At 31.8% G+C, this 16,099-nt stretch overlaps 1 protein-coding gene across 1 annotated transcript; it reads right to left on the bottom strand.

Annotated features, from left to right (window-relative positions):
- Window positions 1-1,599: 1,599 nt before the first annotated feature.
- On the bottom strand, window positions 1,600-15,918 carry LOC145311891 (uncharacterized). The gene is made up of 9 exons (XM_080150922.1): window positions 15,460-15,918; window positions 15,076-15,123; window positions 10,438-10,505; window positions 10,001-10,114; window positions 8,608-8,715; window positions 7,515-7,632; window positions 6,813-6,881; window positions 3,410-3,460; window positions 1,600-2,297 (listed from the first exon to the last, which is right to left on the bottom strand). The coding sequence occupies exons 1-9, from the start codon at window positions 15,533-15,535 to the stop codon at window positions 1,969-1,971; spliced, it is 981 nt and encodes a 326-aa protein (XP_080007048.1). The 5' UTR covers window positions 15,536-15,918; the 3' UTR covers window positions 1,600-1,968.
- Window positions 15,919-16,099: the final 181 nt, after the last annotated feature.

Here is a 16,099-nt window from a genome sequence, read left to right as displayed (position 1 = left end):
AATATTACAAAAGAAAAATGGATATTTAAGCTGGAATCTCAAATTGATAACTTGTTAGGCTTCTAAATAACAACAAAACTTAAACAACAAATTTTAGTAGCAACGTATGGCTACAGCTATTTGCACAATGTAAAATTGCATGATTTGATTTTACAGTCGACATTGAAATGCATCCATAGACCTTAAATTAAAGGGATTTAGAGATTGGATTAATGCCGAGCTAACTAATATCTTCATCTAATTCCAAAAAATAATTTAATTTAACGAACTTAATTGTACTGTAAACGCAAGCAAATCAAGTCTTGGCTATTAAATAAGATTAATTTCCATGAACTGACGTTAAAGTATGTAGATACAATAGAGGGGTAAAATAACTTTATGTACCCATCCAGTAGACCATGTGCCGACTTTTGATTAGGTGTTTGAATTTGCTAGCAGACGAAAAAGGTCCCCAACAAGGATCCAGGTAATTATCTAGGATTTCAAATCAATAATAATTATACAATTATTGTTAAATAACTAAAAAAAGGCAATGATACGCTATACTTTTAAACAAAAAAAAACATAAATATTACTACCTAATTCAGCAGATAGAAAAGCCGTAGAAGATTATAAATACGATGAAAGTCATTAAGAAAGAACAGGTCACTTTAAAAGGGCGAACCTGAAGATCATTGAATTGGCGGAAAAAGAAAATACTAAATATGTTCTTTTTCCCAAAAAGGCACGGATTTCAAAGGCTTTCTATTTAAACGCGCAAGCTAGTAATTATCTTTTAAACGAAAAAGTACTTGTTAGGACTCAGCACTCAAATTTGTTTTCAAGAATACACAGTCGCAGCTCGGCCGCTGTCTGATAATAAATAATCAGCAGCTTTAGCTGCCAGCAAGTTTGTTATTCTGCAGCCGAACTGCTTAAATAACTGAGCTGGGTTGCCAGCCACTAGTAAATATTAATTTTGTCCTGATAAAAAAAGGGAAGTTCTAAGTGTACAATCTAATAACAAGTCCTTTATCCCTGATCGGCTTGGTCTTCCTTTCAACCTTTTTATTCAATTCTGTGACCATTTAAATGCTTATTTGTTTACAATAATATTTAGGCACCATAATACCCACTGACACTCTTTTTATACAAAATATTGACACGTTCAAAGGAGAACTTTAAGTGGTTTTTAAAAACAAAAATATTACTAGAATAACAGCTTGTTTATATTCTAGTTAAGCTTAAAATCAACAACGACACTCAATTATTTAACAATTATAAAAATAACCTTTAGTTTCATAATGATATTATTCTGAGAAAATTTAATGAAACTAGACTTTCCCTTGAAAGAAACCAGACAAGAACGAGTATAGTACAAAGACTTTACAACAAAGACAAATGTTTCTGGGCTTTTCAAGTGCCTGAACCCTACCTAACGGTAATTTTTTCTAGGGGCGATTTCTCTTGGGAGGGTGGTGGTATCCTCCTCCAAAATAGTTATAATCCTTTCCAGGACCTATGACAAGCTACCCTGTAAAGGAGAACTATGTACAAAAAACAGACAGATAGGCATACAGACATCCTGTTACATTATTACAACACAACAGACAATAAAAATATTATTTAAACGAATTTATTTCAATTTTCTTTGATTTGTAAGGCACTGGTGAGATCATAAAGAATGATATAAAAGTAAATGGAAGCAAAAAGATTATCACTTTTTTTTGAAATAGTCAAAAACAGTTTCATACATAACTATATGTAACAAAATATCAATTAACTTGTAAACTAATAGTAATGGTATGAAACATTTTTTATCCAACTTAAGAAATTGGAAAGGAAAAGTATAAAAAAAACTTAGTTGCCATTTACAAAAAAATAATTATAATATTTATATTCTATTGAAGCAGACTATTATATTCAACATACTCGAAAACTAAAATATTGTACAAAAAATCACACTTAATATGTCCGAAGTCCAAGAAATTAACTTTTAGGTTTAGCCCCTGTTTGAGCTCCTATAGAGTCACTATCACTTAAATTTGCGCCATCTGCTGATTTGTTACCACTGTCAGGTTGTGTTTTATCATTATTCTCACTCTCATCTTCGTCCCATTGAAAAGCACTGTTGGATATCCCTGCAGGCTCCTTTGTCTCATCACTTGAATTTACTTTATTTGAGTCTTTTCTCAGGCTTCTGGCTGTTTGCAGCTGAAAGTTGATGGGGGTTAACTGCAGCTCCGCTTTATTGGGCTGGCTGTTCTTGTTATTGTTGTGGACGGGCTGAAGGCCATCGGCAGTGGAGACATACACCTGCAGGAAGATTACAATTCAAATATCAGTTTTTCTCATAAGTGTTGTAATGAATTTGGTCAAAACAGCGCAGTTCCCTAACTTATACCAACAACGAAATTAATTCAGGGAAAATCACGAAACTTATACGTATTTTTATCTGACGTTGGGTGGCAACACATAGTAAAATTGACGACCACCAAAATATTATTTTAGATTTATTTCGCTGGTAGTTCCCATGCAAATGAAATAAAAAGTGGCTTGTCTTTAAAATTTTAATTTATTGTTGATTAAATGTTGTTGGTGATAAAAAATATTGTTCTCATGGGAAAATAGTAAAAAAAACACAAACATAATTAAAAAGTTTTTTTTCAAAACTTTTATTATTTCTAAGCATTTTCGGAACAATTGCCATTCCGCTAGATTAAACCCCGTCATACTAAACAAAAATATGTATCGCATCGAATTTATAGTGTTCTTCATGCAATCATCCTAAGATCCCTATTTTTTTTTACAGAGAAAATAAGATTGTGTACACTTGTACAGATTTAAAGAAATTTTGGAGGATTAATAAGTTACGTAATAAAAAGTTTTATTTAAATCCAATTTTAATTGATTATGAAATTGAAATTAAAATAATTTGATGCAAATTGAATTTTTAAAATCCTAGTTATTAATACTTACATAAGTTGTAAAGAGATAAGTTAATATTTTTGTGTTATAAACCTTTTTAACTAAAGATACCTTAACTCATTTAGTTTTCGCGTAATAAATATAAAAACCTTCTTAACTAATTATGGTTTACGATAAAAATCAAACTTAGCACACCTGTCTAATATTAGGATAAGTTAACCCCTCCACACATGTATTTGGCGTATGAATGTTAAAAGGAATGTACTTGCATTGAAGGTCCCCATTAACCCCTCAGGCATATCTAGAAACAGCTTCCAATAAAAAAATGACGTCATACAATACAAATGACCAATGATAGGCCAGTTTATATTTTAATTGACTAATTGTAAAATGTATACTGGCCTATCATTGGTCATTTGAATTGTATGACGTCATTTTTATTGGACACTATACGCTGTTTCCATATTCTAAAGTTATTGTCTGTTAAATTGGAATTGTTCCTTTAGATCAGATGGAGTATCAGCAGGCACCACGTACTGGACTACTGTACTACCTGAAAAGAATGTTTATTAGGAAAATAAGTTCATTACATAAATTAATCCGTTTACTCATAAATAGCTCATTGCTTGCCGGGCATATTTATCTAAAGCAATTGGACTTTGAGGTAAACTTTTTAATTAGAGTGGTCTTTCTTCGTCTTTCAATATATAATCTGTTTCTTGGGAGATGTTACCCGAAAAAAAAACAGGTAACTGTAACATTTTTTTTCAACATAAAGAATATGTAATAAAATATAAAATCCAAAGCTGTTAAGTCCATTATATTTACCTGAAAGAAATTACTCCATTAAATCTCTCAAAAATAAATGATTATTTTTATTACAAATTTTCAAGTAAAAATTTATTATTTAATCTTAAATTAGTCTCGTAATAAACCTCAAATATGTACTTGAAATGTCGAGTTCTGTGGTTTTCAGGGAGGGAGAGGATAATGACGATTAAATTAATCTACAACTCTTAGATCCCTTCAATATTTACAAGTTGTCAAATTAGAATATGATAAAAATGCTTTAAAAAGGACAAGAAGATTAATTTATTGTCCATGTATCCTTTGTGACTAAAAAACCAGATGACACATCTTAATTTCGTAGATTTATTCGTAGATTTATTAACATTCATGATTGAAAACTAGGAAACAGGTAAAACTTAAAAATTTGAATCAACAAAAAGACATTAATGATATACTAGCGGATACGGCCCCTAGTAGCCTCTAGGGGCACTAGAGGTGGGTGGGGGGAGGGGGACAGAATTGACTCTAACCTATTGTTAATTTTGGTTTAGAAAGATATCGCTAATTACTGGACCGATTTGAGTCTCCAATAAAGTGAAGCTTCTTGCAAGTCCCAGGAGGTTCTTAAATATTTTAATTAAGGTTGCGTCCACCCTCAAAAGGAAAACCACCTCTAAAATCACCCCTTCAATTTCATAAAAAATATCTATTCTTTTCTTCCATGAAATCAAATTTAAAGAGATAGATCGAACCCTCCCCCCCCCCCATACCTTTTCTAAAGTGCACCTGGAGGGCTCTAGGGACAAAGCCGTTAACATTACATAATTAAAAAATGCTTCGATTTATTCAACTATAGAAAATAGAAAATGCAGTTGTAATATTTTCAGATAAAAACAATTGAAATATGAAGTAAAGAATAAATAAATCATAAATCTAAACTCAAAGTTATGTAATAGTTATTTCTTTCATCGTATTATAAACGGCTTTCCGCTGATATAGAATGTACAATAATAAGATTAAAACTAGTTTTTTTAGCCCCGAGATGCCGAATGAATACGAGAAACAATAATATGCATTTTCTGTAAAAGCTTGTGGCTTATATTCTTTTTATTCAAATTCTATTATAAAAGTAATGTCTGTCTGTCTATATGTCTTATAAGATCTCATAAAAATACTAGATACACTAGATTACTCTTTAACAGGGAATCAATGTTTAAAATAGTGATGGCAATAAATTTTTTAGGCCGATTCGGATTCCGGATTTTTAAAAGAATCCGTCAAAAAAATGGCGGATTCCGGATTCTAGCAGTATTTTAAAAGGCTTTTTTAATAAATTTTAAAAAATTAAGTGCTACTTATGTCCTAAAAATTAATGATCTTTCGATAATCGAACCAGATATTAAAAGATTTTGTATGTAATGAAGATAATCTTTGCCTTCAAAAAGAGGCAGTTGAAAGAAAAAACTAAAGACGCTAATTTTAGCCTACCAATTAAGAATCCGGAATCCGCTATTAAAAAACGGATTCGGGATTCGGATTCCAAAATTGGCCCAAAAATTGGGCGGATTCCGGATTCAGATTGCCAACCCTAGTTTAAAACTTGGTTAATTTAAAAATTGCAAAACAAAGAAGATTTCCATTAAAAAGAAACATGTTAAATATCTTCTTTATTTTTCTTTTCTTTACAGTTACCTAGGGTTAGTGGCACAGTCGCTTCTATTCTACAAAGACATGAATTAAAGTAATTGTTACTATTTAAGATAAGATTTTTCTAATTTTGATGTAATCGTTTTTGTTTCTAGTTAAGTTCCATAATTCAATAAAATTGTCCTTAAATCATTACTTAATTCTTTAATGTTGTTAAAATTAATGCAATTAAGTGGTTTTATTTCTAACACAATTCTTAATTCGAGACAAATAAATTACTTTTAATATTACAAGCAACAAAGCTTCTCTTAAAAATCACAAATTTTAGTTAATTTGTTACTTACTTATTGTGGACAGGGATCTAAAGGGATAGGACAAAGGCCGATAAATTCAAGTACATCTCCAATGACGATACATAAAATTACTCTTCATGTCGGTTAAAATTAGTGGTTGAAACGTTTGAACACTTAACTTAATAAACCAACCAATCAAAATTCAATGTAGTCCACAAAGTTCTTGAGCCAACGAATATGAAAACGATATTATAAAACTTTGGGGACCAGTGTAATAAACAGCCCAATGTCCCCTCCCTCCCTGAATTGTGGACCTTAAACTAGTCATGGATTGAAGGGACACTTTTTTTAGTCTTTAGGGCCAGCTCAAGCTACACGTTCAAGCACATTATGTCTTACAGTCTTAACATGCTGTATCTCGGGAGCTCTTCTTCGCCGAGTATGGAATGGAGTCCAAAATTAAGTCTCTGTAAGGAATGACGCTCTCAGCAAAAGAGCTTGAGATAACGGTTATACTATACTTATGGATTATGAAGTGTTTTTTGGGATGGGCATTTACTCTCCCTTTTACCCTCTCTTCAAAAGACTGCTGCTTTTGGACTTAACATTCCTTGTCGATGTTTGTCGTTGTAAAAATATTAATATTTTCATTTTTGTTAGCTAATAATAGTCTGATAGACTGCTGATTTTTAATCAAATATTTTCTCTATTCAATAGTAAAATATTTTGATATTAGTTTGTTTGTAATCTTCCTTAGATAAAATAATGTACCAGTACTAATATTTTATGAATTTTATAAAAAGAAATATTTTGCATTTTTCAGTTTATTTTAATAATCAACTTAAAGCACAAAAGCTAAAGGTCACATACTACAGAAGATAAATAAAAATATTGAAAATGTTTGATGGAAGATTATTCTATCGTACTTTGTCCTTCGACCATACTTTTATTCTTAAGTCATTAAATGTTTAGCAGTGTATTTTGAAGAGAAAAAGTTTGAATTTTTTTTTGTTTATTAAATGGTAAAAATATATATTTGTGAGGGGTGCTCCCCCCCTCCCCTCCCTCCCGAAAAAAACCCTAAACCACCACAGGACCAGTAGATAAATTTCTTGAGAAGCACTTCTATAAATACACGGACAGACTTCGTACTACTTTGTATTATAGATATTTCACCTGGATTTCTGTTGTGGCCAAACCTTCTCCAAAGCCTTCCAGGAATCCTTTGGCCAGGGATTCTGGTTCCTGAAATAACCGAATGAAAATATTAATACTTTTTCACTGGTAATATGGTCTGTTAACTATTATCAATTTTGATTTGAAGTTTTAAATCAAGTTATTTTAGAATCTATGAAAATTGGGCAGTATCTCTCAAAATGCCGAGCGAACACAGAACTCCTTTTCTTATGTGAAATAATCGAAAATGAGGGGTATGGGGTCTGTTATATTAGGTTAGGGGTTAGGGCTCCGCAGGATTTAGGTATAAAGTACCCAGTCCTTAATTTTAATTTATTTCCAAAATAATGGAGTATTTTGATGGAAAGCACCGATTATTGTGAATAGAAATACAAGTTCTTACTTTCTACCTAGCTTTTTTAACTCGTATAAAAATCAAGTATAAATCAATCTACCTATCCAACGTATTTATTTAATACTAGCATCTATGGTCTTTGTTTGCAAAGTGGCTAGAAAAATATCTTAAAACCATCCCAAGACTTAAATATTATAATAATATAGCCTAAGTCTTCACAAAACCTATGTGAGGCTTACTTAAAATAGAGAACCCGCTAGATTAAGTAGTTATTGAGATTCTAAGCTTCAGAAAAAAAATCTTGCTATCTTATATATCAGGATGTATGTTGAATCCAAATAATTTACCTGTTCTGGATTTAATGATGGCCAGCGTGATGACCACAGCGGCTACTGCCAGACCTAGAAGGCAGGCTCCAGCTATCCAGCCAGGGGAACTTGTATCCCTTGCTACCAAGCAATTTTTCTATACAGGATAAAAGTTTGTTATATATTTTAAAATTGTTCATGTTGAGTACCTACCACAAGAAGAAAACTTGTAAATTCATTCATTTTTTTATAGGCCGTGATTTATCAAATTAATTCTATTTGAAAATTGCTGAAAATTTGGATATTTTGAATTGTGGCGTTATATTTGGCGTAAAACTTGTTCTGTGCTGTAATTAAATGGAAAAGAATAAGAAAGGGGGGCCGGGGGGGAGTTGTAATAAAGACATTGTTTGTCAGAAACCTGTTCCCTTGCCCCTGGATTTTCTTTAAAATGAAATTTTTGTAAAAATTTACTTCACCATAAGGCAGTGTCTTATCTCTTTCCTCTATCCTAACGAAAATGCAGGTAAGGGGTTCAGGTATGCGTGATGAAAGATTTGGATATTTTTGGAAGAAGTCACTTAAAATAAAAACAAGGATGCAACATCCATAAAAGCGAAGCTCTGAAACAGTAGGACAAACAACCATTAACACTTGTATAGTGTCAGAACTAAATAATCAGAATATAAATTTATTAGAGTCGAAGCAAAATTGTAAGTAAATTTGTTGAAAAACTGCTTGATACAGGATATTGTTTATGGACATACTTACATTTTTAGGACTTGATTATAGAGTTGTTTCGCTTATAACATTATTCTTTGTTGTCCCAGGAATCAATATACCAAAATCAGATCAATCGGATGATTAGATCACAAAAAAATTAGTTGTTAAAAAAGTATAAAAATCAACATGTTTAAAATGAACGTACGGACATTCTGGTAATGATTATTAAGTTGCTACGCTTTCTAAATCGTACCTAACTACTAACGGAATCACCATGTAAAGTTTGAAATCGATAGGACAATTCTTACATGCCAAAATTAACGAAAAAAGCTATCCATCTGTGACGGACGGACGGAAATACGGACCGACCCTAATTATAGAAAAGCTTCGCTTTCAATAAAGTTGAAACCTGTGGTAAAGGAAGAGATAGGTCAGTATTAAGAAACTCCAACTCAGTACCCGCGGTACCATCCAACAAGAATCTGGCCTCAATGGTGATCCTTCTCCCATCCTCTTTCTAAAATATACAACAATCAATATATATTTAAGTAGTTGGATGTATTTCTGTATACCTGTAAAATGATGGACTGTTATTTCCAGAATTAGAATATCACAGAATTATCTATTGATAGGCTTAATGTTTTATAGTAAATTTTGAAGGGGATGGGAATGTGTGGGTGAAATTTTGAGATTAAATCACAATGGAAATAAGGAGGGAGGCGGAAGTGACACTTTTTAAAGCCAACACTAGAAGTCAAAGGAACTCAACTAAATAAAGAGTTACAGCTCTGAGATTTAACATGGTAGTTGTTTAAAAGAAGTGCAGTATGGAACTGTGAAGAAAGGCGTCGAAACTGCCGCTCCCGAATTTTTGTTGCCTTTTCTCGCTAAATTCAAATATAAATAACGACAGGAAAGTGGATGGCTGCTAATGCTGGGTAAGAGAAGTGTGGTTTTACTAGAAGTATGATGCCGTTCAATTTATTTGCAATTGGCACTTTTTGATTTTTTTAATATTAAGTCTAATGATGGGAATCCGGATCCGGAATCCGAATCCGGAATCCGCCCAATTTTCGGCCAATTTTGGAATCCGAATCCGGAATCCGTTTTTTATAGCGGATTCCGGATTCTAAATTGGTAGGCTAAATTTAATTTAAATAGGTTAGAAAATACCAAACACATTTTTAGGACATACGTAGCACTTAAATTTTTAAATTTACTAATGTGATGTAAATGTTTTAGTTATGCTGGAAGTCAACACTTTAAACAAATCAAGGCTTCAACCAAGTAACATAGTGATAAATTAACGAAAAAAACTATCCCTCTGTGACGGACGGCCTTTTAAAATACTGCTAGAATCCGGAATCCGAATCCGGAATCCGCCAAAAATAAGAATCCGGAATCCGCAAGAATCCGTCACTTTTTTGACGGATTCCTTCAGAATCCGGAATCCGAATCCGGCCCAAAAATTCGACGGATTCCCATCCCTAATAAGTCAATATAAGGGAAATTCTTATGTTTTTTCTCGAATGATTGAAAATTGTCTAATTTGGCGAGAAAAGGCAAAAATAATTTCGAAGAGAGCTGCGGTTCCATTGCAGTTTCTTCACTGTTCCTTATTGTACCTCTTTAAGCAACTGTCATGACAAATCTGTAACTCTTTATTTAGTTGAGTTCCTTAGGCTTTTAGTTTTCGTTTCAATAAGTGTCACTTCCGCCCCCTCCCTTTAATTACACTTCAAAATATTTTCATAATATACATAGCTGTTACTTCCCATAAATACACTTAAAAAGAAATTGACCTGAGTTGCCATCATGGCAAGCATGATATGCTGGGAGAGGACGACATTTTCTGCCAGGTTTGTTGTAACATATGTGTATCTCCATGACATCTGGTTAGGATCTTTTCCTAGCACCTGCAACAATAGTATTTTAAATGTCAAAAGTTTTAACGTGAAATGTCGATATAATCTGTAAAATAAAAAAAAATATTTTATTATTAAGAAATTATAAACTTTACCTGAAGAATTTCTATTTTTGCATAAATTTTTACATGAAAATTGAACTAACAGGACCTGTTAAATATTGCAATAATTTCTTAATTGCACTATAAAATGAATTTCATGCAATTTGGACTCATTCCCTAGGTTGGAGCCTGTCATGTAAAAAATGTACATAAAGCAAAAAATAAATTCCCAGACACTCTTTACATTTCCACATCAAAATATAAAAAACTAACCTGGAAAGTGACATCTACAGGATTGTGACAATGATTAACACGAGCATAGGCAGTCACTGGCACTCCACCTGTAAGAAAGAAATATCAAAATTTAAAATAATCAATTTAAGTTTTATAGAATTAGGGATCCTAAGAGATAAAACAATGGATGATAATACATTCACGATGATACAAAAAAGATTGGAACATCCCAGTCACAATTAAAAAAAAGGTACTCAAAGTTTCGAGAACAGAGTACAAAATCCAAATTGTAGCCGGAATCAAAAATCAAAAAAGAAAATTAAACTCAGATCTCCATATGACGATTATACAAATCTGTTATTTTTTGCTTTAATTGGGATTTATTTGATGAGGATTTGTTCATTCTTGATGAAAAATAATCAATTACACAACACAGCACAAATGAACATAAACAAATGTTGACAAAAAGTTGTGAATGTTAAAATGTGTATGCTATCAGGGATACAGGGATATCATTATGTAATAAAAAGATTTATTTATTGCTTTTCAATTTTTATGTATGAGAGAAAAACAATAGAGAGGGAAGGAGTTTAATAACTGAATGTTCTCACCCAATACCGACATTTAATTTGGTCTTCGAATATCAGCCAATTCTGTTCGGAATATTAACACAGCCAAGTCACTACAAAAGAGCAGAAAGCATATTGCTATCCGACGAAAAAGGTCCCCAACACTGGACCCAGGTATTATAGATCTATATTTATAGATTTATTGTATGAATTCTGTTTATATTGGAGGAAAGAAATGTGTTGTTGATTAATCTGACCGCTATTGTACTTTCCCTCCGGTAATATGCTTGCAATTACATGAAACATAAAATAAATTGTAGAACATAAAATCCATGCTTGCCCTCTTAATTACCTATTTGTCAATTATAGTGCTCGTACACAATTACATAATTACAATTAAACAAAAAATACTAAGGGGGGGGGGGGAAGAGTTCTGACACTTTTGCGTAAACAGTGATTATAGGCTTAGTCTTTGGAGTGAGAGGATAGGTAATTTTACAAAAAAAAGTTTCCTTTTGGGATGTAGTTTTCCTATTTTTAAAAAAATAATTGGCTTTGGCCTGCAGCACCTGAACCTGGAGGGCAAATCCTTTTTTTTTAAATAGGAAAACTACATCTTTTTTTGAGAAATAGCCTGTCCTCTCACGCCAAAGACAAAGCCTATAATCACTGTTTACGCAAAAGAGTCAAAACTCCCCCCACCCCTTTAGTCAACGAACCGCTGTTGCCATTATTAATATTTTTTACAAAGAGATGGCAGTTTTCAGTAGAAGCCACGGCCGTTTCATTAAAGTTCAACATATTCTTGTAGAAAGTAACAGTAACTGCTGAACCGATAAGGTTCTCCATTACAGGTTAACTTCTCATAGGTCCTGGAAAGGTTTATAACTTATTCTTTACTTTTCTTATTTAATCTAAAATAAAAAATTGGCTTGTCTCAATCACCCCCCCCCCCCCCCTCCCCCATCAAGAGACCTATAGGGGCGTAGCAGTAGTACTACAATAAAGCAACTAACATGCAGAGGTAAACTGTTTAAAAGACTCAGTTCCTTTGTCAACTTAGCAACACAAAATATTCAGGGTAATCTGTAAACACTTAAATAATCTTATATAATGTCTGAGAAGTAAAGTGAAAAAATTTTGTGAGACCAATTTAAGGTACAATATTCTTTTGTAATCATCTTTAATTGAAATTCTGCTATAAGAAAAATTAAAATGTAATATTCAGTAGAAAAACAAGGATGACAACATCCATAAGTAGCGAAGCCCAAAAATTATGAATGGATATCAGGAATAAATTTACTACAGAGCATTGTCATCCAATATAATTGGTGAAATAGGGAAATGAAAATTTCAGCCCTCTATCTTGAAAAGGTATTGAAAACATCATGAAACTTGAAAATCTAGGAATTGATCTAGCACCCCAGGCAACAGATAGATAGACAAAACAATGTATAGATTAGATGGGCATATGTCACAGAAATTTACACTAAAAATTTCAGCTATCTATCTTAGATAGGATCCGAGAAAATCACGTTTTCCCCAAACTAAGACAGACGGACATTTCAAATTATAAAGTACCTTCTCTACTAAAGACTAAAATCTTATGACAACGAAAAGTTTTTCCTCGGATTAACTTTGGGACAAATAAATTTTTCTCAACTTTTCTGTGGATTAAAACAGGGTTATAATTTTTAAGTTCAGACTTTCACATTATAAACTCAAACAAATTAAATGTTTAAATTAATCTACAATTTGGTCTGGATATAGAATATACACGGATATTATGACGGGTAAATTGTCATAAGTTTAGCTTGCTAACATGAAACTTATTTATTGGTCAATTGGTTCATCCAGTATGATGGGAGGGGATGGGGTAAAAGAAGTGGATGGGGGTGTCGTTATTTTAGCCCGCTGTGTGTTTCTCTTTCTAGGAGAACATTAAAATCTGGTGTAACATACAAGTATTAATAATTTACTTTTAAGTAAATAGCTAAAAAAGGAGCAGTTGATTCCTATATACCAACAGTTTAAGTTGATTTAAACTGACTGCGCTGCTATTCATAAGTTAACACTTGTTTTGCAGTTGAATGGCAATATGCAATGTGCATACAAAATTAGTCAATTTAAGTTTAGTGTTAGATCTCGTCATTAAGAAAAATAAAGGTTGATACTGATAACAAATATCTACATATGTATACTACATTGAATCATAATTAGAATAATAAACCTGTGTATATTAATAGCAACCAATTTAGTTGATTTTCTTTGACATTTAGTTTTGGTTTAAAGAAACGTCACATCCAACCCCCCCCCCCCTTAAAAAAAATAAATCGCCCGATTAACTTTAACATAACTCTATTATTTGCGAAGGTATGTGAAAATAACATTTATAAATATCTAATTGAGTTTTCTCTTGTTTGGCTTTTATGCAATTGTGCAGTTAACTGTATTTTACCAAGGATAATAAAGCCCATTGGAACGCAGCTCTAAAAACAAAGATTAAACATATTTGAGGAATAGAGCAAGAAGACAAAAGTGCGACACTTAGGAATCCTAAAAACTCGAAGTTAACAATACATAAAGAGCAATGTAAAAGTACTGAAATAATCAACTATAGAATAATTTTGCTACAGAAAAGTTAACTTCTATTTTGCCAACTTAAGTTACATAATTTGCATTACGTTCTAAACGCACTAAAAATAATAGAGTTCAAAGAATATTAACAATAAAAAAGGAATATTTATGTACTTAGTCTTATCTTAGTACTTATAGTCTTATCTGATTTTAAAAAAAAAGTCCATAGATAAAATATTATATAGTAAAAAATGTTTGTTAAAGCTTAACGGGTTAAGCATCATGATTTTTAATGACAAATGAATTACAAATTGTCATGCAATTAAACAAACAAAACAAAATATACATAGTGAGTACCTAAAGGAAATATTTTATCAAAAGTAAAGAATTATAAACGCCTTTTTTAAAGGAGCGAAAAAGCCCAAATTAATAACGTTATCTATAATGTAAATTCATATAGGTTATATTAAAAAGACTCATAAGACATATTTTGGTAGTAGTAGTTTTAATTTTATTCCTATTAATTCTAGAAAGTTGGGGAAACGAACACATGAAGAAAATCCACGAACGTTTAGGGGCGTTTCTGCTTTATGAATATATTTTACCCAGAGTTTAATAAACATGTTCTATCATTCGAGGGGTCCTACGACAAACGCAGGAGTCCCAAATGTCGGAGTGGACAAACGCAGGAGTGGATACTTAATTAAACCTGACCTATTTTAAACCATTTTTTTAGGTTTTTTAAATGCCTAACCCCTGTGGGGGGCTTATTTGTATCTTCATATCTTAACCTAACCTAACAAGTATAGAAAAACCTAATTAAATTAATATTTTAACACTCCTGCGTTTGTCCACTCCGACGTTTGGGACTCCTGCGTTTGTCCTGGAACCATTCGAGGGATTTAAAACTAAAGGAATTTTTAAACATGATCGGTTTGTTAAAACTAATATTGTCAAAACTTTTCAACTAATAATTTCAATCTAAAGAAGTTTTAATTCGTTTATCATCTATGGGAGTGTACATCAATTTTCGTCCATTTTCCTACAGTACAAATAGCCTTTTCTATATTAGCCGAAGATCAATTATACAGATGGACCGACGGAGCAAGTGAATTAAGTAGTAGATACTGGTTTGTCACAGGAGTAACTTTCATAACTTTCAGCTTTCAATCATCCAAAGAAGCCAAGTAACTTGCATATTCTATAGACTAATCAAAGCTATTCTACGTAAATTATAAAGAATACTTTGTACAGAAAGAGTTAAGCCGTATTCTATTATTCTATTGTAAGCTTTTTTGTCTGTAGCGAAGGATCTCGGTAACCGCTGAACCACCACCCTCAAAAAAAATCTCACCCCCACAAATTTTTTTTACTTTTACATTTAAAATCTAAAATAAAATATAAGGTTATTGAATTCAACTCCCCCCTTTTCAATTGAACTTTAGCTGACAGACGGTCAGATACTATATAAATAGACAGGCGGAAATATAAAATTATGAAACAGCTACGCTGCTACAAAAGTTAAACTTACCTAAAGTCATGTCACAAGAGGCAACAAGGTCAATGAAATTACATAACCCTAAACAAATTACAATGTTAAAAATAATTCCTAAAATAAAACTTAACCTATCTTGACTAAATAAAAAACATTCAAGTATGGCTTCGAACCCAAATAATATCCGCTGGATTATTACCGGTTCTGAGCCATACTGAAAAATTATGTGTAGTATTGTATTACAGACAATTTTAAATCAGGCAATAATAAAATCATAAAATCATTTTGATATCCGCGGAAAGCTGTCTATAATACGATGCAATTAATAACTATTCAAGATATTTTTTAAATTTTCTTTAAACCCTCCCCCTTCCCTATTTTTTTTATAAATGAATATATTCTTTTTAAAATTGTATTAACCTGTAACTGTACACAAGTCCACTAGGAGACAGAAAATGCTAAATAATAATTTCTTCATATTTACAATTTTGTACATAGTTCACTGAGTTTTAATATTCACTGGTCAATTTTAAAAATATTTGTAGTTTACTGTTTAAAATCACATAAATTATTAGTATTTACATCTTGATGTTGAATGTTTGGTAAATTATTTGTCACTAAATAAATCATAATTCATTTAAAAATACATTTTTAAATGTGTAAAGCATATAAATTAATACTTTTATATTTTATATTTTTCACTAGAAAATTGCCTGGGTTGCGTCTGTATGTTTTTGTTTTGATTGTGGTCTTTAAGGGTAGAGACTTGAACGCCTATAAGGCAGCGCAGGTGTGTGTCCATTTAAAAAGGTTAATTTAATAAAATACTTTAGCTTATTTAATATGTACAAAGATTATAAAAACTTATGTTAAATCATGACAGCCAAAGAATGTATTATAAGTAAAGTGTTATAAGATCTAGTTACAAATTTCAGATATGGTCCTTGGCAAGTTTTTGGCCATTTTTCGGAGAGACTAGGTGTATAAAATATATATTTGAGGGAAGTATACCTATAAGAGAAAGAAAAATTCCCCCATTTATGGAATTCTTTTCCTTTGA

This window comes from Acartia tonsa, chromosome 2, assembly GCF_053477335.1.
Source record: "Acartia tonsa isolate MP-2025a chromosome 2, ASM5347733v1, whole genome shotgun sequence".
Classification (NCBI taxonomy): Eukaryota; Metazoa; Arthropoda; class Copepoda; order Calanoida; family Acartiidae; genus Acartia; species Acartia tonsa.
Note: the sequence above shows the minus strand (reverse complement) of the source record. Positions and strands in the feature narration are given on the sequence as shown.